The sequence below is a fragment of the Sinohyriopsis cumingii genome, chromosome 13 (genome assembly GCF_028554795.1).
Source record: "Sinohyriopsis cumingii isolate HCF-2022 chromosome 13, ASM2855479v2, whole genome shotgun sequence".
Lineage (NCBI taxonomy): Eukaryota > Metazoa > Mollusca > Bivalvia > Unionida > Unionidae > Sinohyriopsis > Sinohyriopsis cumingii.
Genome location: NC_142973.1, coordinates 29,290,383 through 29,317,426, shown reverse-complemented (window position 1 = coordinate 29,317,426; position 27,044 = coordinate 29,290,383). Strand labels below are relative to the sequence as shown.

General features: G+C 32.8%; 1 protein-coding gene across 1 annotated transcript in view; it reads left to right on the top strand.

Annotated features, from left to right (window-relative positions):
• The first annotated feature begins 729 nt into the window (after positions 1-729).
• The window catches only part of LOC149785118 (uncharacterized), a 205,924-nt gene continuing 179,609 nt past the window's right edge, over positions 730-27,044 (top strand). Inside the window, exons 1-13 of the mRNA XM_089978885.1 lie at positions 730-1,016; positions 2,841-2,985; positions 4,663-4,728; positions 7,238-7,312; positions 8,101-8,163; positions 8,678-8,752; positions 10,634-10,702; positions 15,970-16,041; positions 16,837-16,917; positions 21,080-21,151; positions 22,119-22,190; positions 23,822-23,974; positions 25,765-25,842. Of these exons, the coding sequence (XP_089835011.1) occupies positions 875-1,016; positions 2,841-2,985; positions 4,663-4,728; positions 7,238-7,312; positions 8,101-8,163; positions 8,678-8,752; positions 10,634-10,702; positions 15,970-16,041; positions 16,837-16,917; positions 21,080-21,151; positions 22,119-22,190; positions 23,822-23,974; positions 25,765-25,842 (1,163 nt within the window). The 5' untranslated portion in view covers positions 730-874. The remainder of the gene's footprint in view (positions 1,017-2,840; positions 2,986-4,662; positions 4,729-7,237; positions 7,313-8,100; positions 8,164-8,677; positions 8,753-10,633; positions 10,703-15,969; positions 16,042-16,836; positions 16,918-21,079; positions 21,152-22,118; positions 22,191-23,821; positions 23,975-25,764; positions 25,843-27,044) is intronic.

Genomic DNA, 27,044 nt, shown 5'->3' with positions numbered 1-27,044 from the left:
ATATACATATACAGTATAGAAATTAATGAAGTTCCTTGAGAGCCCCAATTGATGAAAAATTGCCTACAACTATTGGCATGTGTAGGCGGAATGTACATTATTTGGATTATTTGATTTATTATAAGATGGCACTGGGTACGGTTTATGGTCTTAAAAGTTTTATGCAAAATTGTCAACCAGATGACTTTTAAAAAAATTAGATTAGCGATATAGGTTTCCATTCTGGAAAGGTTGACTTTATAAAAAGTTGGTGGTAGTAGTCTTGTAGGAACGTTGTCACAGTCATATTGTATTAGATCACATACATAAAGGTTATCGCTGTAGAAAATGAGCGAAAACGTGTATGGACAGAGTTTGTATGTCAAGTTAGCTGGTCCTTTTTATTTTCATTATAAACATGATGGATACATAACTTTAACTGCAACCTGACCTCTGTAACTTTCATTATACCGTTTATTGCACCATTTTACAGCACTGCTTTTCTGTGTGACCTTTGTTTATACTTGCTACATGCAATTTAGTTATATACATATTTTTTGTTCAAATCCTGTTTATTAAATTTAGCTGTCGGTAATAAAAAATAAAATAATGAACATAACAGACTTGTGGTGATGTCAATTACAGTCAAATCTATGCAATCAATTAATCCCCGACAGTTACCGTTTCTTAGTGAACAAACTGTATAACTGCCGTCTCAGTATCAGATGATTGCATCATTTGTATAAAAAATAAAAAATAACGCAGATGTGACTAGGTTGGTAACTGATTATTGCAAATGCAAATTGTTAATTTTATTAAAATTAAATATACTCACAAAATTAAATTTATTTTCCATTTCAGATAGGCTGTGGCAGAAGTATACATAGTATTTAATATGTTAAAGAATATATTTTACGTGGAAATCGCTGCTGCCTTGTTGACCATTTTATGTCTGGGATGTTGCAATGCACAGTACTGGTATGCGGAGAGTTACTGGAATGACAGATATGGCTCCAAAGGCATAGCATATACACAAGGTATAATAATGTTTTTTGGTGGGGATATTCGTCATGCTCAATCCAACGCAGTCCATAATTTATCAAGATGCTCATGGTTCGTATTTGAAATATGATGCATCATCTTCTGGGGTTTTTTGATGAATCGATGAGATGCCTTTAGATTGAACGACGATTTAGCCATTTCTGTGATGCTACACCACTGATTGGTCAATTAATTCCTGCATTAGATTCAGTCTCAAATTCTTTCACAAATTTGTATGTGTCATGTGATGAGGCTTTCTAAAGTATTATATGTACGAGCTGTAATTATCTAATACAATATTCTCACTGAAAGTTCCTTGTCCGATTTGACTTTCATATTTCGTGTGTAACTCAAAATAAGCATGTGTCGTTTCCTTAATTAATAAAGAGAAAAATTCTGTATTAATTTCTGGTCAAAAGTCAATGTCACTGATTGAATGAAGAAAAATTGCTTTTATACAACAGTATTAGTTAAACACCACACTCTGTGGATGGTTTGTACTTGAGGTAAGGAAGAAGCTTATTGATTTGGTGGTCAAAAAGTAAAAAATCATAGGTCAATGCCACTGTTTCTGAAATATGAAAAATTCTACATAAAATATTTCAGTTCTTGCAATTTGGGTTTTAAAAAAGTCTAGTGATGTTTAGGTCAAAAGGTCAAAGATAAAGGTCACTGTAATTGTGGCTGAAAGAAGAAAGATAGCTTTCACACAATAACATTAGTTTTTGATTATGTACCTTGACCTAGGTTCGTGGAGAGTGTGCACTTTGGAATGGGCCAATTAATTTTGGAGTAAAACAAACAAAGGTCAGGGACATTGTAGTTCAAAGAAAAATTTTGTTTTGTGAAAATAATGGTTCTGCACAATAAGTTTAGCTCAAGACTGCATACTATGAACAAAGGCCTGGTGTAATGTAATGTTCACAGAAATGTTGTTGTAGTTTGTTGTTGGGAATTTCTAAATACGTCTTTCAGAGACAACAGCAGTAATAATTTAGGTAGAATTTTACATTGTCAGTCATTTGGATGGGATATTATTGTTTAAATGCAAGAATTTTTGAGTAAGAATAGTATTATCACTAATACAAAGGAATACTGAATTTGTGTTCGGGTCTTAAATGGCACATGGAATCCTGATTAAGGGGTTTATACAAAAAGTGTGTTGCCATTTAGGTTTTGAAAAAAAAGAAAACAACAGACAAATAATATAATTCCTTGAACCAGATTTCTTCATTTGGTGTCAGCGCCTGCATTGTCTCTCGCAATGTTTTTATTTTTTATTTTTATGATTAAAATGAATTTAAAAATACGTTGAACTATATATCTTTCATTAATGAAATGCAAATATGAAAGTCATATTGAACATTATGATTTATGTTGAAATCAAACTGTCTTGCATATTCCTAGATGATCACACTAAAGTAATCAATCTGACTGAACGGGAGACTCAATAGATAGGTCCCGAATGACGTCATCAGCCGCTATATTTGTGGTATGCTGGTAGATTTACCGTTGAGTTTATATGGTGTTTGGAAGTTGAAGTAAATTTATTGAATCTTAAGGTACTATTAAAAAAAATACATAAATAGAATGCAAGTCATGCTTTCTGTTAGTATCTGTAATTGTAATTTACAAGTTGATTTGGTACATTTGGGTGGTCGCATAGATTGACAGAAACTGCCAGGTTGTCCATCGTCAAGGCAAAATGGGCAGAATATCATCTGCTAGTGACCTTATCGGAAAGCATCTATACAAGAGTGTGAGGGAAAAGATTTTCCTTTCACACGGGTTAGAAAGCATTAACTTCTGACTTATTGCAGATGACAGACAGAATGGCCTGTGGTCCGATTATATATACCTGAAGAGTAGTTACCGCCTGTTAGAAACACATGACTCCACACCCTTATGTACAGGATGTTCGTGTGACCCAGTTAAAAGAACTGTCACCAACTGCGCTGGAACTGTGTAAGAATGCTGCTTATCACACCATATGTTGTATATCTTGTTAGTGTTACAGTATATTATGCATGAGTTACTGCCCTTAAATATAGGAGTATAACGCAACTTGTTATCTTTATATTATGTTATGCAAGAGTTACTGCCCTTAATTACAGGTGGTAAAGTATGGTCTTTCGTTAGAAAATCTGTTAAGGGATTAGAACATTTTATGCAAGCCCACAGCATCATCATCATCATCATTAAAACTTGTTGCATGTTAAATCAAGGATTTAACATTGGTAACAATGCATTTGTCTAAATCTGGTGATATATTCTTTCTGCTTGTTTGTTAAAATATCAATGAAACCTATGAAAGCCATTTGAACAAGTAATTAGGTCACTACCTTTACTATCATTACATTCAATTTTATATTCATATTATGCTCATTCTTATGCTTATAAATAATTATTTCTTTTAGCAACAAATAAGTTGTGCACATGAAAATACTTGTTCCTGCATGCATTCCTTTTGACTATAGTCTGATTCTACATCCCCGTTTATTTGTACCCACCTACCGATTTCAAAAACAAGAACATTTAATGTGATAAACAGTGCACAGAACTAAGTAAATTGAATCATTGATTTATAATTTCTAACCTGACTGTGACCAGAATGGCGCTAATGCTGGCATCCCCTGCACCATTTCATGTTTAACGGACTTTCCATACTAACACGGCGCCATATTGCATACACTATAGGCTAGTTTATTTCAATCAGATGACATAATGACATAGTTCATCCTGTTTGGCAAATGCTGAATAATTGCGTAAATTACATAACATTGAGAGTTTGGAATTATATCCCTCTGCATACATGAACATAGAAATTAAACCGCTTGTTAAATCCACATGAAAAGCGTAATTGTCATTTTCCTTTGCTTGATTCGACATTGTAAATATCGGAAGCAGACGACTTATGTATGTACATATGTAGTCATAATACACCCCTTTGCTGAAAATGGACTTGTCCAGAAACTGGAAATGGATCCGAGCATGTCTGTCTATTGCACTGAAAACTTCCGTTAAGCATGAAATGCGCATAAGATGATGGTGTTAGGGCCACTCTATTGAGAGTCAGGTTAGAAACTATAAATCAATAAATGAATTGACTAAGTTCCTTGGACTTTTTATAACATTAATGGTTTTTATTATTTAAATCAGTAGGGGGTATAAATAAACGGGTTTGTATTATCAGACTATAATCTAATCATTAGAAGTCTAAACCGGATTCAAATACAAAGTGATTTGCATTCAAATTAAATCACTTTTTTAACTAGTTACATCATACAGTACATGTAAAATCTATTTACACAAAACTTTTAACTGGTTTCATCAGCCAATGCATACAAATCCATTTTGCAACCAGTCTTATCAGCCAATACATACAAATCCATTTTGCTACCAGTCACATCAGCCAATACATACAAGTCCATTTTTCAACCAATCACATCAGCCAATACATACAAATCCATTTTGCAACCAGTCTCATCAGCCAATACATACAAATCCATTTTGCAACCAGTTGCATCAGCCAATTCATACAAATCCATTTTGCAAGCACTCATCAGCCGAAACATACGAATTCATTTTTGCAAAACACAGAAGCCTACCTTGTTGATCTATCACTATTGTTTTATTTTACAGAAAACTTGTTCAGCAGTCCTTTCCTAACGTCTCATCTGAAATATTTCATGTGGGAACTGTCAGCATGTAAGATTGTATTTTTCATTTGTTGTATCTCTTTTTGAAAAACAACCCTGTGAATGAATTAAATTTATGGGGATCAACTTTCATGGTTTTGTGTAAAATGATATTTAAGTTAACGCTTAAATTTGTATATTAGGTGAGCAATATTATTTTTTCAGCTGTAGGTCATGGTTCATTAGGTTTTCAAATTCTCAGTTTTCAGCAACCACGAAACCCATGAAAAAATTACTACCGTATATGGAATAATAAATTCAAATTAGAACTCTGTACCTATTTATCGCTAACCATTTTTGTACAGAAATGTCTTTTTCTTACACTGTAGCCAAAAGATGCAAATCAATATGTGTATTACTCAAATCTATTAACTTGAGTCTTTCAAATGTGATAGTTTTAATACCTGTAATATATTAATTGCTATACCTCAATATCATTTGTTCAAAACGTACTTTGGCCAGTGAAACATTTCACAAATACATTTTTCTCAGAGCTTAGGGATACCACTTTTGTATGTCTTCAGGACTGACATCATTAACACATTAACCCCTGGTGACGAGTTTAAGTTGCAGGAGGTAGTAACCTTCTGCCGAGTTCTGTAGTGTCAAGGTCATGTATGATACACTAAAGTGGGTAGTATTATAGAAAGGTATACAGATGTAGCTCTGCAATGATACAAAAAAATCTGAAATTTCTGGTTGCACTGCAAAATACAGAGGGAAAAACCTCATTTTTTGGACCCGATTTTTTTCTACCCGAAATTTGCCTGTGGTCAGAATCCGATTTTGTGTCCGGATTTTAGACATTTTAGTCTCAGATCTAAGGCAGACCAGTATGAACTGCAAACAGACAGATGAATCTTTGCACAAATTAGGATAAGATGGGAATTTGGAATAAAGAGTGGTCTCAATCTGAAAATAATGGGTCTGTTAAGTAAACAAAAAAAAGGAAAAAAAGAACTCCAACTTTTACCCTTCTGCTCATGCATGAGCCAAATAGCCAATGAAAAATGTTTCTAATACAACTAGGCAGTATGTTATTGGAAGATCACCTGGAAGTTGGTGTTTTATGATGTATTCAGAAATAGCTTTCAAAATGTGTTTCCTACTCAAATTTCAGGCGAAAACGACAAAAACCTCCAGGGGTTAATGTGTTAACACCACAACAGATGAACATTTGTGTTAATCTGTCAAATTTTGTTAATGGATAGTATAGTATAAGCACCACCTACACAGTCAGTGTAGTTTAAACTGTAGGAGCTGTTTGTAATGGACCTATTATCAGAGTAGATGTAACTAATTATTTTAACCTGTCCGACTCAATACTTCAAAAGACCTATTGTTATATATATATATATATATATATATATATATATATATATATATATATATATATATATATATATATATATACTTTTGGTATGTGCCTGTATATATATATATTGTGCATCAATTTTGTTCATGACTGTAAATTGTAATGATCATCTATAATCAAGGTATTAAGATATTAGATAGCTAATTTTTGTAAACAGGTATTGGCTTTTTTTAAGATATTAAGAGTGTATAATGTGTAGGATCTAAAAGTATGTGTTTACGATCAATAATAATAATGTTGATAATAAATATGTTTTCAACTTTGGGATTATTTCCCGTTAGATAGGTTGGTAGGTGGGTTCGTAGAAGAATTAAATTATTTCCCATTGGATGGGATGGTCAGATGTGTTCTTTTATGATGTGGGTTATTGCAAAATGTCATGTAGGAAGGAGGAGAAAATTGTGTTTTAGGCCCATGTGCATGTATATGAGGAGAGAACTGAGCAATCATTTCATTCCTATTTCAGATTCTTATTTTGGATTTTTTTCTTCATATGTTCATGTATTAATATCAGTCTGCTGATGTATTTAATGTTGTGTTTAGATATTATTTGAGAGGAGACATTTGTTTGCATCATTCATTGGAACCACACAGTGCTCATTGGACTAAACTATTATTCTGGGACTATTGTGATTTATTCAAAGGACTTCTGGACAATGCCATTGTGATACATCAGGACTGTTAGCATACTAGTACATTCAAGAATCTGGAAACAATTTCAGCAAAATGTATCCTGCTGGTCCAGGTTTCTTGCACTTATAAACATTGGCCAGATGTCAGGCAGTTGAGCAGTTTCAAGCTCACCTGGACTTATTGTTAACAATTGTGATTATATCTTCTTTTCACCCGTCAATGGAGGGAAACATATTTGACTTCTTCTGCCCATCATTCTGTCTGCCCTACTGACTTTGTAATCAAGATATCTCAACAATTATTTAATGAAACCAAAAGAAATTGTATATTTAGATACCTAAGCAGGTTTTAATGAATATGAACTTATTTTCAAGGTCATAGGATTAAACTTTGTCTCAAGTAAAGGACATGGTCAGTAGTGGAGAGGTAAACAGGTTTGCTTTCAGAAACAAATGTCTTTAGGTTTGCTTTGGATTAAGTAGATTAGAGTATACTTCTTTTCTAATTTTAGTACAATCCTCAGCTGTCCAGATTTTAAGCTGATAGTGGACAGAACATTTGAGAATCTCACCAGGCTTCACACCCTGTAAGTATATCCATCAACTTTTAATTACCAACTCTTACCTTTTTTTAAACCAAGCAGGATGTCAAGAGGTTTAGCTGATTTGTAACAAAATCTGCATGCATGCAAATTGATTTTGTATCTGCTATGCAGAAACATATAACTGCATGTATCTCTTTGTCTGTCTGTCTGTCTGTCCTTTACATCTATGAATGATACTGATGGATTGTTGCCATTACTAAAAATGGAAAAATATTTGAACATCTTCTGCAAAATCTGTGAATAGTATTAAGTTTTATTTTAAGTCATTTGTCAAGCACAGCAGTGAGGCATCCATGTTCCATGAACATATTTCTTATTTGCTTATGTAACCAGGAATGTGTCCAGGAACTGTACTAAAAGGGTCAAAGTTTGAGAAGTGATGGTGTGTGTTTGCTTAAAATTGTCAACCTTCTTTTAAATAAAAATGAAAAGTGTCTTATTTAAACTAGAGGTTATGAAAGAATCAATTTTGCAACAGACAGTGCTATGAATACCCAATCCCAACATTCATCCCATATTCAGGACTTCCAAATATAAAAAATATAATTGTTATGTACTTCATGAAAAGAGAACTGATTTTTGAACTGTTGCAAGTTTGATTTAGAAAATATACTTAATACATTGTCTTTAAGGAAAAAAACACATAGTTTTAAATAAACCTGTAGCTATATCTATTGTGCCTGATAAAAAAAAATATGTAAGAAAATGAAATACGTCATTGTGTTATATATTCTTTCTATTCAATACCTTGACAACGGAATATTTTTCAGGATCATCCAGGACACTGGGATTGCAGTTATTCCTGATGTCTCCAGAACAGCTCTTAAATTCTTGTAAGCAAAATAATTTGTCTTGTTTGAATGACATACTGCTTGCATAGAACTGCTGTTATCGTAAGTTATCTCTCTAATTTCTACTGCATATGAAATGTCATAGCAATAGGTCCAGATTACACGTATCATAGCTAATAGTTAATTGTATCAAATCACAGGCACTTGATTCAGCAGGAAAACTAAGGATAAGACCATCTTTAATTAGAGAAAGTATTGTCATAATTTCCCCCTGAATCAAGTGCCTGTGTATCGGATACATGTACCATCATTATTATAATCATCCTCGCTATCCTCCTACTCCTACTCCTCATCATTGACAAAATTGAAACAACCAGATTTAAATTGTGTAAGAGATTGAAACTTTCGGCAAAATCAATAATGGTTATCCATCTCATCAATCTTGCATTGTGTTAGATAAATAATTTTTTGACTAATAACATTTTTAATTTTGTTTTTTAACTGAAATTTTGCTGCATATATATATATACATTTTTATCATAATCTCTTTTGACAGGAACCTAGCCTATAATCAGATTGTGATATCATCCAACAACAAGATACAGAAACTTCCCAGCACAATTACACATTTGTAAGTGACAACTTTTAACATTTTATTAGGTCATGAATGTAGTATACACACACCCTCCCATTTATTTGTACCCCCTGCACCAGCTTAAAAAATGAAAAGCATCAAGGATATAAGTCTTAAATCACAAAACCTATTCATTTTAATTTCTAACTCAGTAGTTGCCAAGGGGTCTCTAACACTTTTAACTTATTGGCGTTTCAACTAAAATAAAAAGCTCTCAATGTAAACAAACAAACAGACTGCTTGCCATCATTTTCTGGTTTCTACTTTGTTGTCTGCATCCAGTATTTGCAAATGTAAAGTTTGAATATTTCTAAAAGAATTGAACAAATAAAAAGGAGGAATTCTTGTATATGTGTTGAAAGAGATATGATTCCAAAATGTACAGAATTATTGAGATTATCAAAGGCAGTGCTTGAAAGCGTAGAATTGCCATTGTAAATACGGCAGCTGTGTTACTAAGGAAACTCCTGTTTGATTTGAAACATCAACAAGCTGACAGTGTTTGGAACCCCATAGTGAATTGATGAATGAAATAACTAAGTTTTATGCATTTTTTAAAAATATATTCTCGATGCTTTTTACAATTGTTGTGGAGGGAGTGAAAAAAATTGAGGGTGTGCAAATAATATACTGTGTTAGTTAGGTGAACGATTGACATGGTGATCATTTTAGTATCATGCCTGTACATCAGTACATCAATGGATACATTGGCCTGTCCATCACCTCTGATAATATCATTTTAGTATCATGCCTGTACATCAGTACATCAGTGGATACATTGGCCTGTCCATCACCTCTGATAATATCATTTTAGTATCATGCCTGTACATCAGTACATCAGTGGATACATTGGCCTGTCCATCACCTCTGATAATATCATTTTAGTATCGTGCCTGTACATCAGTACATCAATGGATACATTGGCCTGTCCATCACCTCTGATAATATCATTTTAGTATCATGCCTGTACATCAGTACATCAATGGATACATTGGCCTGTCCATCACCTCTGATAATATCATTTTAGTATCATGCGTGTACATCAGTACATCAATGGATACATTGGCCTGTCCATCACCTCTGATAATATCATTTTAGTATCATGCCTGTACATCAGTACATCAATGGATACATTGGCCTGTCCATCACCTCTGATAATATCATTTTAGTATCATGCGTGTACATCAGTACATCAATGGATACATTGGCCTGTCCATCACCTCTGATAATATCATTTTAGTATCGTGCCTGTACATCAGTACATCAATGGATACATTGGCCTGTCCATCACCTCTGATAATATCAGTGCTAAAGTCTTCTATATACTCAGTTTTTCCAGTACAGTTGCTGAGAAAGCATGTTTTTTTATGTGCGCATTTTTTATCCATTAATTTTACATTGTCAGACTCATGCAGTATGTATAAGTTAATTATAGGTTACTGCATTTTGTCTCGGAAAATATGAAGAGTTTTTCTGAGTAATATGCATTGCATTAGGAGTCAAGTATTGCTCAGAAAAAGTGAGTTCATATTTTTCCCATACAGATGTAGTAACTTTTTATTACATATCATTTTGCTTTTTAATTGAGGCTGAATAATAAAATGAACACACTACATGAAACAGAGTAATATAATTTCTGCTGTATTCCAAAGTAAATACACAACTGTAGTTCAACAAGTGAACAGTAACAGTATTTATGGGCAAATAACATGCCCAGCAGGTAGGTATAAAAATGCAAAAATGACTCACTTTTGCAAAAAGGACTTTTAATTTGGTAATAAAAACCCGTTCACATTTTTTTTAGATTTAAGGCATATAACTTTAAATAAACAATGTTTAAAAATGATTATCACTCTAAATTTCTTCTTCTGGTCTTAGAGCTATGATGGGAAATAAGATGTACTGGATTCCAACAGGATGGGTATCTGGCCCAAATCTTCGAATTGCGTGAGTATGCTATAAATCAGCTTAAAATCATCAAATTTTACATTTGCTTATTAAAAATGTTTTACTATTGCAGCAATTAAATTTTGACACCTTTTTTGGACTTGTGCTTTTTATGAAAGCATTTCATAGCACAGTTAAGTAAGGATCTCTTGAAGTAGACAAATGAATTTTGATGGGCATATTTGTTTTCATTTGTCGGTGACCTGGATACATTTTCAGGCCAGCATTTGTTTTCTTCTAAAAAACAACATATTAGAAAGTTTCAACATCATTTTAAGGAAACCTCGTGAGTACAGTTTAAGAAGAATTATATGAGGCAATCAGGATGGACTTATTGGGCTATAGGTTCTGCAATGGGGGCATAGATGTTTTGCAACGTAGACCTAATATGCTATTTATCGTCCATTATTTTTAGTTTGAATTACACTTTTGAAGCTAAACAGCCTGAAATAAATCTTATTAAAGAAACAGACATTCCAGGCGAGACAGATCCACAAAAGTAGGGATGCTGGAACGAAATTGGCAGAGTAATTAAACATTTTTTAAAACAATTTTCATGGGCTGAACAGTTTATGATGCAGATTATAACTAAGGAAATAAAAAGATAGGTCATTAGATTTGTTTCTCTAGTATGAAACCTTGAAAATGGTAAACATAACCTCTTTTTATTACACATTTTAAATATGTACAGCTGATCTTCAGTGCTCCTCTCCCCTCACCTAGAAACATTTTGGTTTGGTACTGTCTGTCTGTCCATAACACCTTAACAAGCAAGATAGCTATAAAAAAATATTGCACCTAAATTGTGCTTAAAGACCAAAAATGTTAGACACAGGATGGTGTAAAAAAAAACAACCCACAAGACCTGACACAAATTCCTCTAGCCTGGAAAACAATTTCCATATGCACATAATGTCCCCTTTTTTAATATTACTTGTCACACAAGTATGCTAAACTTCACATATGAATTCAGTAGGGTTCAGTAGAGGGTTTGAAGGTAATGCGTGTGTCTTTATTGTTCATCACTACACTCACTAGAGACTGGATGGTACTGGTGTTCAAATTTATCTGCTGGATTTCCTGAGTGAATCCTGTTCAGAACCAAGTTGTTCTGGACAATCATAACATTAGCATTGTCAAAACTATCTCTTGCAGTCTGATCACGAGATGCTTGTCTTTATAAAAAAATTAATATACCTCACATTTGGGCTGACCATTTCATTGTGTCAAATATATTATATAGAGGTGGTGCTCCTATTTTGACAGACATGGTACACACAGGAAGGACATATGTCGATATATTGTGCAAAGAATTAAATGCCCTCCTCCTTTTTTTTGCTGGAACGCTTCACAAACCTAAACTCCATTAGCCAAGAGTTCCAAAAAAATGTTTTGCTTGCTTTGCTTCCCATATAGCCTTCAAAAATGAATAACATTTGGACACTATTCTGACAACTGAAATATATTATGCTTTCCTTTTTTTATATGGAGTAAAATCTGACTTCAAAGAAACATTGCCACTGTTCACAAACTTGTGAATAATCTTTAATAAAGATGGCTTAAACATTCTCATTCAAGGCAATTGTATGTTATAACTTTTTATCTACTCGCATCAAGCATCTCTTTGAATAACCTCTATTGGGTTGTTCCACTTCACGATCTTTGCATATGCAAATTAATACAATATGCTCATCACATTAAACACATCACATTAGCTATTATTAGCTAATTAAGTAATACATAAAATGGTGGTTTATACCTGACCTCTTTGACTTTTAATTGCCTCTATTTAAACTTCCCAATGGATAGTTTTACATCCACTTCAATCATGACTGTTTACCGTTTATACATATTATATGTAACGGATGGTGAAGGTTTTTTTTGTTTATGTTTTGGAGGGGGTTTTTTTTGTTCTATTTTTAAAGATTACTTAAAATCATGTTTTTCAAAACAAAAGCTGTGTCAGGGGTTTGGGGAGTAAAGATAATGTTTTTAGCGTAATACGCCATGTTATGGCAGGTCAACATCCTGAAAATAAATTTTTGCATTTCATCTGTGCAATCAAAGTTTTCTCAGGCAAATAAGAGTTTTTTTTAGGCAAGCCTGGCTTGTACCTCACTGATAAAACAGGAGGGGCCTGACCTGAAATTAGATGGGCCCCAGACGTTAGGCTATCACATTTTTTTTTATCACTGACCTAAAGTGACCAAACTGGATATTTAAATATCTTGAGTAGGTTCCATGACTTGCTTAAATTCTGGTGCAAGTGACCTTATTTTTCAGTTTTCTGACATCACTAGAGAACACAAATTTAGTGGGTATACTGGAGTGCTATGGTATTGTGGGTCTTGAAGTTAGCGATCAGTGAATAAGTAAATAAAGACATTGACCTTCAAGGTATTATATATGTCTATATATATGTCTATTTGGTGTTCTTTGCTCTCTGTTAAACTACAATTAATTTCCAGTTTAAATCAGGTGATTGTGGGAAACGATCAATAAACAGACACCGTATAGATTCCAGGTTATGCAAGGGGCATTACTTTGATATTCCTGCAATACTGAAAAAATATTTTTATGATGGCATATACTTATCCTCAAGTTAGGATCTTGATGTATATGATGCACTACTTGTAAATTAATCTGAAAATTAATCTGAAAATTTGATGTTATTTAAGTGGCTCTGATTGTCACCCATACCATCCAACAACAGAAACAAACTTATCTGAGAGAATTAAAACATTCATATGTAACCACTTGTGACCAAGGTGGCACCAGGATTATTGCTGAGAATTGGCACACCAACATGATCATGAAAGTACATGTTGACCACAGATGGTTTAAACAAAACCAGGTGTTATAATGAAAAGTAAGAAATCATGTACAATGAAGTTTTGAAGTCAACACCTGTAGATTTTGAAAGCCACATGAAAATTATAACATTAACATCCTCTTATTTGCTACCATAGATTTGATCTCTTGCTTCTTGACAAATATGGTAATCATGTTATGCGATTCTTGCATAAAATTATTGGAAATTGTCAGATGACAAACTGGTTAACTGATTTGTTACAGTGATATTGATTTTTAGAACAGTAGAGTTTAATTTGAGAACATGGGGTATGGCCATGTTTTATAAAGTGAAAGTCATAGGTACATATTTAAAATAGTGTATTTGCTAGCATTTTCGACATTTTCACAAAATGTCATCCAGTGTATATAAGATAAGCACATGATAGGTGGTGCTATGCAGAAAATTACTGAAAACCTTGAATACCATGATACCAAACAACCCACAATATCGCATGAAGTTACCATATATTTGTTATTATATGTCGATGACCATTTTTCCATTATTGACACAACTTTGAACTTGTTGGTTTTATGCTTTTTATTTTAACAAAAACCATGTTATCATTATTAACCCCAAACCTCTTTAGATAGAGAATGATATTTGGTTGACATGTTTGTATTTGTACGTTTATAAACTGATTAGATTTTTAGATGATTGTAGCAAGTTTTCCATTTTTATACATTTATGATATTGAATGGTTTAGATTTTTGTGATAAAAATCTTGTTAACAACATTTAGCATTTTATTTAATTTAATAAGTTAATTTGGTCTGCATGTTTTATGCGTATGTAGAGGAACTATTCCCGTTGTTCAGATATAGACCTATTTTTTATATTTATTTTGCTTGTTTGCTTTGTGGTCCCTGATTTCATCTACCTTACCTGCTTGGTGTCAGATAAATATTGTCAAGCTTATCCCAGTTTTTGGAAAGCTAAACATTGTTACGTTACTTAAGTTGAATAAAGTGGTTTTGATCTAAAGAAGGGAAGACTAAAATGCAGACCTTGAAAATCAGGGATTTTCTATTCTCAGACTCTAAACAATTTTTATTTCTTTCATCTTGCTATATTTTTCTTTACCTTTCCCTCTGTAAGTATCAGCCATTTTTGCAAGTCATTGTGGATAATTTTGATATGGCATCATGGGTAAAACTTACACAGTGTTATATTTCTACTAGTTTGCTTTATATGGAAATTAAAATTTCTACAAGAATTCCAGTACCAGTTATGCACATAATATCTTGCAGAAAAATTACCTACAATGACTTGCAGTGATGTTTTATTTGTACAGAAATTTCTGTATTTACATCCATCTGCTATAAATTACACTTCAGACTGAAACTGAGATTCATTTACATGCTGAAAATAATTGAGTTTTTGTATTATCAAGGTTTGTAGTTATTATTAATTTGGCAAGTATTTTTTTCTTCAGAAGATTGGAAGGGTATACCTAATTGTTTAGTATAGTACAGTGCCATTTATCCATACATACTGTGATAAAATGATTATGGTAGGAAAATCAATTATCCAGGATTTATTTGTTGACAATCTAAATCTTTGCAGGAAATTTTGGGAATTTGTATAAGTAAACAATGTGAATAATCAGTGTTATTCAACGTTTTTAAAAAATGATTCAGGAATCTTTCAAAATGTTTAAAGAAAAAAACATTCATTCAAGCTTAAATTTTCAGAAGTTAAAATAAGACCTAAATTTCTTCTAGTTAATATTCACTTTAGAGTTAAGCTCAGTATTAATTCTTTGATATAAATGTTTGCTTAGAGATCTGTTGTAGGTGGGGAGGGTTGCTTTTGATGAGGTTCGTGATCTGGCTTAAGTAAAACTTTCCCCTCATTTGCATAACCATTTTGCTTTGAACAGTACCCCTCCAACCCATGTTGACTTTACTCCCAAATGCAGATCCCCTACTGACATCTCCATTTCCACCCAGGGAATCTTTCATATTAAAAATAGTATGTATTGTAATACACTTTCATGGGGAGAGGGGATGGGTTGATGAACCTGCAGTAATTACAGATACAGTGATCTGTGTAATAGTGGCACCTCTGTATAATTGACTCCTTCTAACTAAGGATAATATTGAACAGTGTCGTAGTTTTACGTTTATGTTCAACCTACATACATAGGACTTCTGCCCATAATTAAGAAATTTGTATCATTCCCTGGTTTTATAGTAAATTGTTTAAAAAATTGTTTCCAAGTACAGTGGTCAGACCAGCCTTTCAGTGAACTTGAACAAAAGCAAACTTTTAAAGAAAATTTATTGATACAAGGAAAATCAGTAAAATTGATCTATTTTAATTTTAAAAAATAATTCTTCTTTAGGTATGACAATAAATATGTTTTATAGAAATTTGTATCATTGCATTTAATTTCTTTTTTCTCTTTTTTTCAGGAGTTTTTCTTACAATCAGTTAACTCAGCTGTCATACCTTGTGTTTGGAGATGTGTCTTCCTTGGTTTACTTGTAAGAGTTGATTTTGGTTTTCATTGATATTAACTGGTTTTCTTAAACCCCTTCAGTACTAGTACAACTAGATGCCCATGGTACTGTTTAAAGTGACAATATTTAAAAAAAATGAGTTACCATGAAATTTAAACAAGTTAACTTAAGAGTGCCACAATTTCTGTAGCATCACATCATGCATGCCACACTATACAGTTAAAAACTCATAGATGTTTCAATACTCCACAGTTAAAAAGAATAAAACAGTAAAATATGGACTTTTTGATAGATTCCTAGAAATTAATTTTGCCTAGTAGTGCATGATATTCCCTTTGAGGGACTGTTATTATTATCTGTTACAGGTAAACTAAAGATGTTATTATCATCTGTATTACAGAAAAATAAATCTCACAGATTTGTGATCTGTACTTTTCTGGCTGCAATATGGCATGTGATAATGATACAGAATAAAGTCTAGCTGATGCCTTTAATATAACCATACCTCAGTACTTAAAAAAAGTTATCAGTTTCTAAAATTGGTAGAGTTCATGTGTATGTTAGATTGTGTTTTCTCAAAAAGTTAAGAGTGTAATTTTGATAATAAATACCAGGATATATTCTTATATTAAAGGCAAATATGAAATTGATTTTTTAAATCTTTTTAAATAACATTTACATACTTAGATATATACTCAGATTAATATGCTTCTCATTTGAAATTAGTTTCATTCAAATTTGTGAGTGCCATTTGTATGTTATCAATGCTGACAAAGTCCATTTTTTTTAAAATGTACACTGAATATATTTTTATTTCAGAGGACTTGATGGAAATAAGATGACTAAACTTTCGAAGAAAAGTTTTGAACCTCTTGCGTCTGCCTCAAAATTTGTGCATCTGTAAGATTTTCTGGTTCCTGCTGTCTCACTTTCACACTGAAATGTGTTGTTTCTAGAGCTGAACAGAATATCCAAACATTTGAATTAGAATACTTTTCTGTAAATATTTTAATGGATAATAGGTATTTGACAGTAGTTTGTCACAGAAAAAACTCAGGTGTAATGTAAACTATGTAGTGTTGAATTAATAAGTTTACAAGGAAACAGCTTAAACCAGCTAAATCATCAAAATTCAAACTCTTGACTTATAAGGTTATCATAATGTCAAGGTCATCATAATTTCAAAATTCTGAATAGTTACATTGCTCACAATGTTCCCATTTCTATTCATTATACTACTGAAAAGATAACATGTAACAATGGCAAGTTGATGCAAAACAGTAGAATAAACTGTACATAACAACCAGAACTCGGAAAATTTTTTGAACCATTATCATACATTTGTTCTGTGAGGAACAGTTGTAGTAAGTCCTGCAAACCATTAATAGTCACATACCCTACCCTACCCCTAATCATCCTACCTTGGAAAGTTGACTCCAGTATAGTTCTCATTTTGTCTTGTATTCATGTTTTGAAGTCATTACACATGTAGCTCTGGAAATATCAATATGATTAAAATTCAGCTTTTTACATTTCTTTATTAACTTAATAGTCAGTAATACAGATGTCAGTTTTACATAACTAAGATGAACATGGGCCAGTTGATGTGACTTTGGAACCCATTTAAGTTTTAACATGTAGCAATTGCGTTGACTATTACAACAAAGCTTGCTGCTGTCTGTTGTTCAGTGCATTAGTATTAAGCCATAGTTATCAGCATTATATTAAAATTTTTGCACAAGGTTTATTTTTCACTTTTTCATTCTTATGCCTTTTTGAAAATGTCCCGTTTGTTGGAAATCCCTCTTCACCCAGGAAATGGAATTGTTTGCTCACAAACTGGGTCAAGGCAAGAAACTAAAGTCTGAATATACCTCCCCATTTGTTTTGTACCCCCTTACTAAATTTAAAAAACGAAAAGCAAAAATGAGATGAAAGATGCACAGAATTTAGTTTATTTATTGATCTATAATTTCAAACCTGATTATGCCCAGGTGAGACCATAACACTATCATCTGCACATTTCATTCCAAGACAAAAGTTGCCAGTGTAAAAGACGACCTGTTTGCCAGTCATTTCCAGTTCCTGGACAAGTCCATTTTCAAGGAAGGGGTGTATGCGCAACCACACATTGATGTATGTAGAAGGAAAATACTATGTCGTCTGCTGCTGATATTTACAATGTTGAATCAAGCAAAGGAAAAGAATGACAATTACAAATTTTCCTTTCACATAGATTTAACAAGCAGCATAATTTTTACGTACATGTGTGCAAAGGATACAATTCTAAACTATCAACATTATGGTAATTTATGGAATTATCCAGCAGTAAAGGAGCAGATAATGCAAGTGTTAGGGTCATGATGGTCACACTCAGGTTAGAAATTATAAATCAGTGAACGAATTAACTAAGTTCTGTGCACTCTTTATTACATTAAAGATTATTGTTATTGAAATCATTGTTTTTTTTTTAACAAACAAACAGGGAGGTATAGTCAGACTATAGTTCCCATATAGCTCTAATGCTTTGATCTGGTAGAAGGTTTCATTATAATGTTTACATGAGCCATATGGCCATTTCATACCTTTTGCAATATACATATTATGTGAAGGATGATGTCAATGGCAATGTACCAGGGGTTCAGTTTAAACATTATTTACCAAGTCTGGATACAAGTTAGCAGCAAATCTCAGTGTCTGATTTGGATGTTTTAATCTGTCAAAGACTCAAACTTGTTGAATATATCAGGCATATATTATGATGACAAATTACACAGAATTGCAATCGACATATTAAATTTAATTAATTGTCCATGTGATTTTGAGCAGGAACCAATCACTTCCCATAGCAATTGTTGAAATCATTCACACATTTAATTGAACAGGTAATAAAGTTTCTGTCCTTTTATATTCATCTTCAGCATTAAAGGAATGTTTTTATTTGTCCTGAACTTGAAGCTAAACATGGAAAATTACATCTACCATACATTCGTTTATATTTTGTTTGAATCCATAAAAAAGTTACTCAAGACCACTGCAGTGTCATTTAATTAGATTTAGATGACTTGATTCACTCTCTGTGTTTTGAATGGCTGGGAGTTGGGGTACCAATAAATATCAAGGTAAATGAAGAAAAGAGGTTGGCTGGTAGTTGGGGTGTCAATAAATATCAAGGTAAACAAAAAAGGAGGATGGCTGGGATTTGGGTGCCATTGAATATCAAGGTAGAAAAAAAAGAGGACTGCCTGGTGGGCTGCCATTGAATATCAAGGTAGAAAAAGTAAAGAGGGTGGATTTGATGCCTTTATTATCATCAACAAATATTTGAATTCTGTTTGAGTCGATAGATATTCCGAGATAAAAATTTGGTATTCCTTTCAGTTATAAATTTTCACACTTTATTTAAACTCCATCATTGAATTGACTAATTCTGAAGAGTATATTAATGAAATTGTCAGTAACATTATTTATCCCACCAACCAAAAATACAGGTAGCAATGTCAGTTAAATCATTATTTAGTCCATTCTCTTTTCATCCTCTCACCAGTCTGTGGATAGATGAGATGGTTTCTGCAGCATAATTTTAGTTTGCTATGGTCATTTTCCCAGACATTATTTGTGCAGTACTATTTTCCTTTCTGCAAGATAAGTCAAGTTTCTTTGCCTAATTGTCATCAAACATTTTTGGCAGAGAGCTCATGGGCTTGAACAGCTCCATATTGATTGAATATTTGTTTCAGTGTTCAGATTTGAGGATTTTTCAGCTGACTAGTGAAAAATGTCGATAATAAAGAAGGAACTCTGTCTTTTGGAGATTCTGGTAAACTGAGGTCATAGTTTTGAGGAGTTTCACAGTTGGATATATCAAGGCTTTATTTGAATTCTCTTTGATTGTTTTGTGTACAACCTGTAAAGGTCCTCTTTGCATGCTGAGTGCAATCTGCCATGTGCAGATTTGATACTGACTATAGTGGTTTACCTCTTATTCTGAGAGTAATGGTGTATGATTTGAAAATACACCACTCACTGATTCCATTGTAAGGATCCAAATCTACTGAAGGGGCATGATTAGATTGAGGGGTGTTACATCTACCTTATGGACAAATGCAAGGTATGAATTAAGCAGGAATCTGAAAATGCATTAAGACCAGACACTCTCCAGGTGTCAGCAATCAAGACTGAATAAAATTAAGCCATTGGATCTCAGTTGAGACTAAAGTAAGAGTAAAACCCATACTTCCTAAAGATCTTGTACCTGTTTTCTTGTGTCACTGGATATATTTTTTACAAGAACAGAGAAAAAAACATGAGCCAAAGAAAAAAATAAAGGTTTTTATTACATTTTGATCAAAGATTGTAAAATCATTTCTGTATTAAGTGTATCATTAGGCATTTTAAAAAATTTTGGGACAAATTTTAAAGTGAATTTGTTTTTAAGTATCTAAATTTTGGAACAAGGAAAAAAAATAATTGGTCCTGTCCCATCATATATGGTAACTATGAGTTCTTACAGTGGGTGGCATGCATGTATCATATTATTTAATTGGTTTACTAAATCTCTTACTTAATGAACATGGCATAATTTTAGATATTAATTATAACTGTAAAGAATTAATTAAAGATTAATGTGCTATACAGGGTTCATTATTCTTTAAACATTTTGAGCCAGATTGACCTCAAGCTCAAAACCCAAAATCAGAAGTAATAATTTGGCTTCATTCATAACATGCAAATTTGACAGTCTAGAAGTGAAGAAAACGTTCTTTAATTCTGACTTCAAGCTAATCAAAGTTTTAGATTGTGCAAATTTTGTGATTTTTAGCTTTTGGTTCTTTGCTCAAAGTTTAAAGAATATGGGGTCTGGTTATGATTTTTTTGTAGGACACATTGCAAGACTTGTAAGGTTTTGAGATAAAATTTTATATTTTTTACCAAACAGTTTGTATGATTCTGTCATGGGCACTTGACAATTTTAAACAGCATTAGATTGACTTTTGTTTCTAGTGTTACAATATGATTTCTTTTCTTTACTCAATTTGGATTTTGATCAAATATTTTTCAGGAACATTAGCAACAATCTTCTGACATTTATAGAACCAGAAACATTTGCACAGTTACCAGAACTGAAGATCTTGTAAGTTTTCTTTCATACATTTTACATTGTTTCAAGGAATGTGTGGAAACTCTGATATTGCCTATCTGTGCATATACACAATACATATAGCAGGTATGCATGTGTACATGTACACAATAAATGCAGAAGGTATGCATGTATACATGTGCACAATACATGTAGCAGCTATGCATGTGTACATGTACACAATAAATGCAGAAGGTATGCATGTGTACATGTGCACAATACATGTAGCAGGTATGCAAGTGTACATGTACACAATACATGTAGCAGGTATGCATGTGTACATGTACACAATAAATGCAGAAGGTATGCATGTGTACATGTACACAATACATGTAGCAGGTATGCAAGTGTACATATACACAATACATGTAGCAGGTATGCATGTGTACATGTACACAATACATGTAGCAGGTATGCAAGTGTACATATACACAATACATGTAGCAGGTATGGAAGTACATGTACACAATACATGTAGCAGGTATGGAAGTGTACATGTACACAATACATGTAGCAGGTATGCAAGTGTACCATGTGCAGTCTGAATCTGTTAAGATAAAAACCTAAAAGTTTTGGATACACTTGATGAATCATAGAAAGATTTGGGAATACTTGACCAGTCATAGAAAAGTTTGGGATATATTTGACCAATCATCAAAAAGTTTAGGATATTCTTGACCAATCATAGAAATGTTTGGGATATACATGACCAGTCATTAGAAGAGTTTGGGATCTACGTGACCAATCATAGAAATATTGGGGACATACTTGACCAATCATAGGGCAGGGATGACTTGGACTACCTATTATAATAGGATGTACATAACATTAAAAGTTACACTTTTACTGATTACAGCACATGAATTTGAATTCTAAGTATTTACAGTAACATTTGCAAAAATTAGTTGAGAAGATTTAAAGGTATGGTTATTCAAATATTAACCTAAATATTATTTTTTAGGGAAATTCATCAGAACTCCATGTCAGCAATTCCTGTCAACACATTTTCCAACATTTCAAGTCTGCTTCATCTGTAAGTATCAATTATACATGTGAAATAACATTTAAATGTTCAAAATAAGACAACAGAGAAAAAATATGGCTGTGAATCAGTCAAACACTTTTGGAACCCATGGAAGACACTTTCCTTGTTGTGCAATCACCCATAGATGCAGTTTATAATTTTGTGTCATTTTCATATAAACTCTTTTGACAATCAAAGAACCCTAGCAATACATTTTTTTTAGAAATGTTTTCTCTGGATACCATGTCTATTAAAATGGGACTGCCATATGTTAGGTACCAAAATAATTACACAATAGATTTTAGATTTTGTTAGATAAATTTTGATGTCCCCAAAATAAGCAGGTCACTTCACTTCACATCTATCACAGATGTCCTTTTACTCGATAATTTTATAAGGACTTTTTGGATTGAAATGAATATTTTTAAAGGCTTGACATTAAAATGACTAGGGTCAAGTTTGATTTTTTCTTGTTTTGCAGCAAACATTTATGAAGATTGGTACCTGTGTGACTTAATCTAGCCTTTCAGTCTTGCTCTATACTTTTTTAAGGAATATCATAGACTCAACCCAAATTCGGATTGAGGATTTAAATTAGGTAAACCCTTTCAAGTTTTATTTTTGCTGTTTTTGGAAAACTTGTATGGATTTATGCAACTTATTTGTTTTAGATCTTTGCCCTTTATTTTCCACTCATAAACCTTGAAGGATTTCATGGATTAAAGTCAAATTCCTGTTTGTTAAGAAAACCTAAGTAGAGTTAATTTTCAGTTTTCTAGCTAAATTTTATGGAGTTGTCCCTGTTTTCAAGAGTGTTGCCTTCAGTTTCTACTCAGTGACTTTTAAAGCACTTCATGAATTGAATCCATCTTCAGTAATAAAGAAGACATAGGTCACATTTGATTTTCATTGTTTTCCAATGTGTATTTATGTTGCAGTGAATATATTGGGATCATGGTATAGCTATAACAAATGCTCCTGCAAATACTGTATTTTATTGCAAATTATGGATCTGAAATTGTCACCTTTGTTGATTTTTGTCCAACCTTGTCCTGTGGAATGAGGCATTACATAAGAAGATCTATCTCCCTTGATTTTCACTATTTTCAGGCAACTTTTTATGGATTATTTTCCTTTTTGACTGTATACTTGTCCTTTAATTGCATCCTATTCGTTGGGCATCTGTGTCATATGGGCACATTTCCATTTTTGTAAAATATCTAGATTACCTTTTTTATGAATTAAACCTGATGTTTATTTATTGTATATTTGTGCACACAATGAAACATTAAGGGACATTTCAATAATGTACCTATCTACAGAAAAGTTTTCTTTTAAAATCCCTAATGACAATCTATGCATGTTGTTTCTTTGAGGTGGCATTTCAAGCAGAAACTAGAAGAGGTAGAGGAAACAATCAGTCCTTTATTGTTGACTTCTTAGCATTTCATGTTCTAGAAGTGGGCATTTAATCCAGAACAGCAAATATGCAAAGTGACAGTATTATCACCTTGCAATTCATGCCTTTAGCAGTATAGTAGTGGCTTACCAATAGGTTGGTGTGCGAAAATGCTATTATAGATTGTTTTTCTCTTTTTTAGCCCAATATGATGTCTTGTTTTTTTCTTCTCTTTTTTCAGAGATCTGAACAACAATAAGCTTGCCACTTTGACCAGTAATTCCTTCCAGAATTTACAGAACCTAACAGAACTGAGACTTCACAGTCAGAAAACTCCCATGACTGCCATTGCTTTTGATGCTTGGTCCAACATTGGAAATGAATTACGTAACCTGTAGGTTGGATAACAATATATATTTTGTGATTCTGATCTAAATTTGGAACCATTTTGTTTGCTTCACCTTAATTTGAGTTTGAAATGAACAATCTTTGTTAATCAGTCCAATTTAAAATGGTTTAAAGTATGCGATTTTATGACATCAGACAATAATAAATATAGTAAAACCTGTCTTGAGAGACCACTGCTATGAGAGACCAGGATCTCCATGCACAGATTTATTGATTATACAAAGTTATGACCTGTTATGAGAGACCACCTGTCTTGAGAGACCATTATTTTTGGCAGAATGGGTGGTCTTTCAAGTCAGGTTCTACTGTAATATAAATTTATTATTGTTTATGTGATAGCAATGTTTGTGGTTTTGTGGTTGGTACAAATATAGAATTTTAAGACCCAGTGAGTAAGTATTTTTCTGTGGAAACAGTAGGGTTCACTTCCTTTCCATGAATTTGAAGCCATTGTTTTGTTTTGTCTGTAGCATATGTTGCAAAAGGAACAACAGCAGTCACAAACCAGCTGTCATCTGGCCAGTGATTGCCTGGCGATTGCTTTTTAGTGAATGGATTTTGAAAGGGCTAAATATATTTTGTTTTCATTAGTCAATCATCATCAGACTTTGCCCAAAAATGCAGTGGTAGGTGGAAAGAGAAGTATTGCTAGAGATTTAAGGCTAAGATTGCAAAAGGTCAAGGTCACATTGTATTTAGGTTGGTGGTCAGTGATTACATTTATTGGATCTGGCAGTGCTTTGTTCTATTGCCATGAATGAATTGTCATCAGACACAGTAAAGATGACAAGGGTTAAAACATACTGCAGCCATTGTTGATGTCCAAGGTGAAATGGTCAGTTACAGTTTTTTTAAATAAAGACTTTCAATATGTGTCTATGAATAGACATTAAAAATTGAACCAAATTCGCCAGCATAGAGGAAGCATCTTGGAGATAATGGATCCAAAGGTCAGGGTCATTGAATGAATTATAGTTTAGCTTTATCAGATATATTTTTGAGATCCATACAAAAAGTGTCTAAAACTTTGGTTCTGTACACAGAGTGTTATCACATTTAGCACATATTAGTTTCACAGAAAAATGGAGTAGATACAAGGTCAAATGTCAGCGTCACAGGGATTGTTTGGTTATCTGCTACTAAAGCTGCAGCAACATGCTTGAAAGCGAGATGATAAATTTGCTTATTTTTATAAGAATTTCATTTTTTTTAGTTAATTATGATGTATAAATTTTTAATTATATTAATATACCGTCCACTCGTGGTTAGTAAGGTTCAAACATTTACTGAAATAACATTAGAGTATGTAAACTTTCACCCTCCTTCTAATATTTCAGCAAACCAAGAAATATATATAATATGATGTCTTATTCATTTTGATATGCATAGTGAAGTAAACATGTTCTTTCCAAAACAGACATGAAATATTATACAGTATGTATGTATGTATGTATGTATGTATGTATGTATGTGTGTGTGTGTTAACTCATGTAATAAGTGTTTTTGTCTTGATCACTAGGGTTGTTTTAAATTATGACATAATAAAAATTCAAAATATCAGATTAGAATAAGAGTTATAGCATTAAAATTAATATAAAAACAATTTAAATGCAGGAATACTGATTAAGGATACAGGTGCCAATCCTGTAAGTATATAATTGACTTTGTGGGCCATAATCAATGGATTTATGTATCTTTTATAACAAGAAGATATTTACAAGAACGTAGAAATTATCAATGTTGTTTTAGTTCTGTTACATAATTTTTCTCCTTCAGATTTGTGAGCAACAATAATCTGCGAACCTTTCCACACCAAGTCATGTCTGAGGGATACTATCCGAAACTTAACACAATGTAAGTATCAGGATTAGCACATAAAAATCTTAATTATCACAACTTATTATGTTCATAATCAGGATTTCCAGTAATAATTATGGAGGAGATATATTGGGCACCAGTTGTTTTATTTTTAAATTATTTTTTAAAAATTTTATTGTCTGTGGTACAAGGATCTATATGCCCCAGAGGGAACCATCCCCATCTCTGCTGTCCTATTCACAGTGCTGTTTTCTCAAAGTGCACTTGAGGATAATCATGCATGACTTAGGGTTGCAAATTGGGAAGCACACTATAACAGTTTGGCCAGTTTTCTCTCAGAAGCTGGATTGAAAAATAAATGCCACAGCATCATGCATTAATCAGTCCTTTTCTTGGGCCATAAAGTAAACCCAAGCATGTTTCTGCCAGGTAAAATTTATTGTGAAACAAATAGTTAATGACTTGTTGAATTTAAAGTGCCACAGATATTACATTTTGTAGAAATAAAATTGCTAATTATTTTGTAGTCATTATGTACAAATCAATATGAAAACAAAAACAGATGTCAGTTTTGTGAATAAAATGACAATAGGATAAGTTTTTATTATTCATACTGTTGTTTCCCACATATATGAATTTCAACCACCTGGATGACTTCCAGCAAAATTACCAAGTAGATTATATTGTAGATCAAGATATAACATTCTTTGTTTCACTTCTAACCAGCCTTGGATTTGTTGTTGACAAGGACAAATCCATTTTGTACAATCTCTGCAGTTTACCCACTTGGCTACAGATTTAAAAAAACATGTGAAAAGTGTCTGTCTCCCTCTAGAACAAGTCTATCATCTATTCCCTCAAAGAATGGCATCTCAGCCCGAGAATTTATTCACATATTGGGTTACCTTAGTGCAGTGCAGATATCATTATCTTGTTTGTGGTGGCTTCTCTAGCAGTAGTATTGTTTCCTTAGCATCCAGGTGAAAAACTTATTTTGGACTTCTTTAGAATGCTTGAATAAGTTTCAAAGAAACTTGGTAGGAGCGTCTATCAGAACACATATTCTGTCAAAATTGTGACTAACATGGTTCCCTTAGCAATGGCATAATTTCCATCACAAACATATGGTAAACCATTTTTTCATCTTGTCCGTTCAAATGATACAACCAGTTTTAGTCAGATTTGGTGTCAAAGTTTCATAGAACATTCTCTGTAAACGTTGTATATAAGGTAGTGGT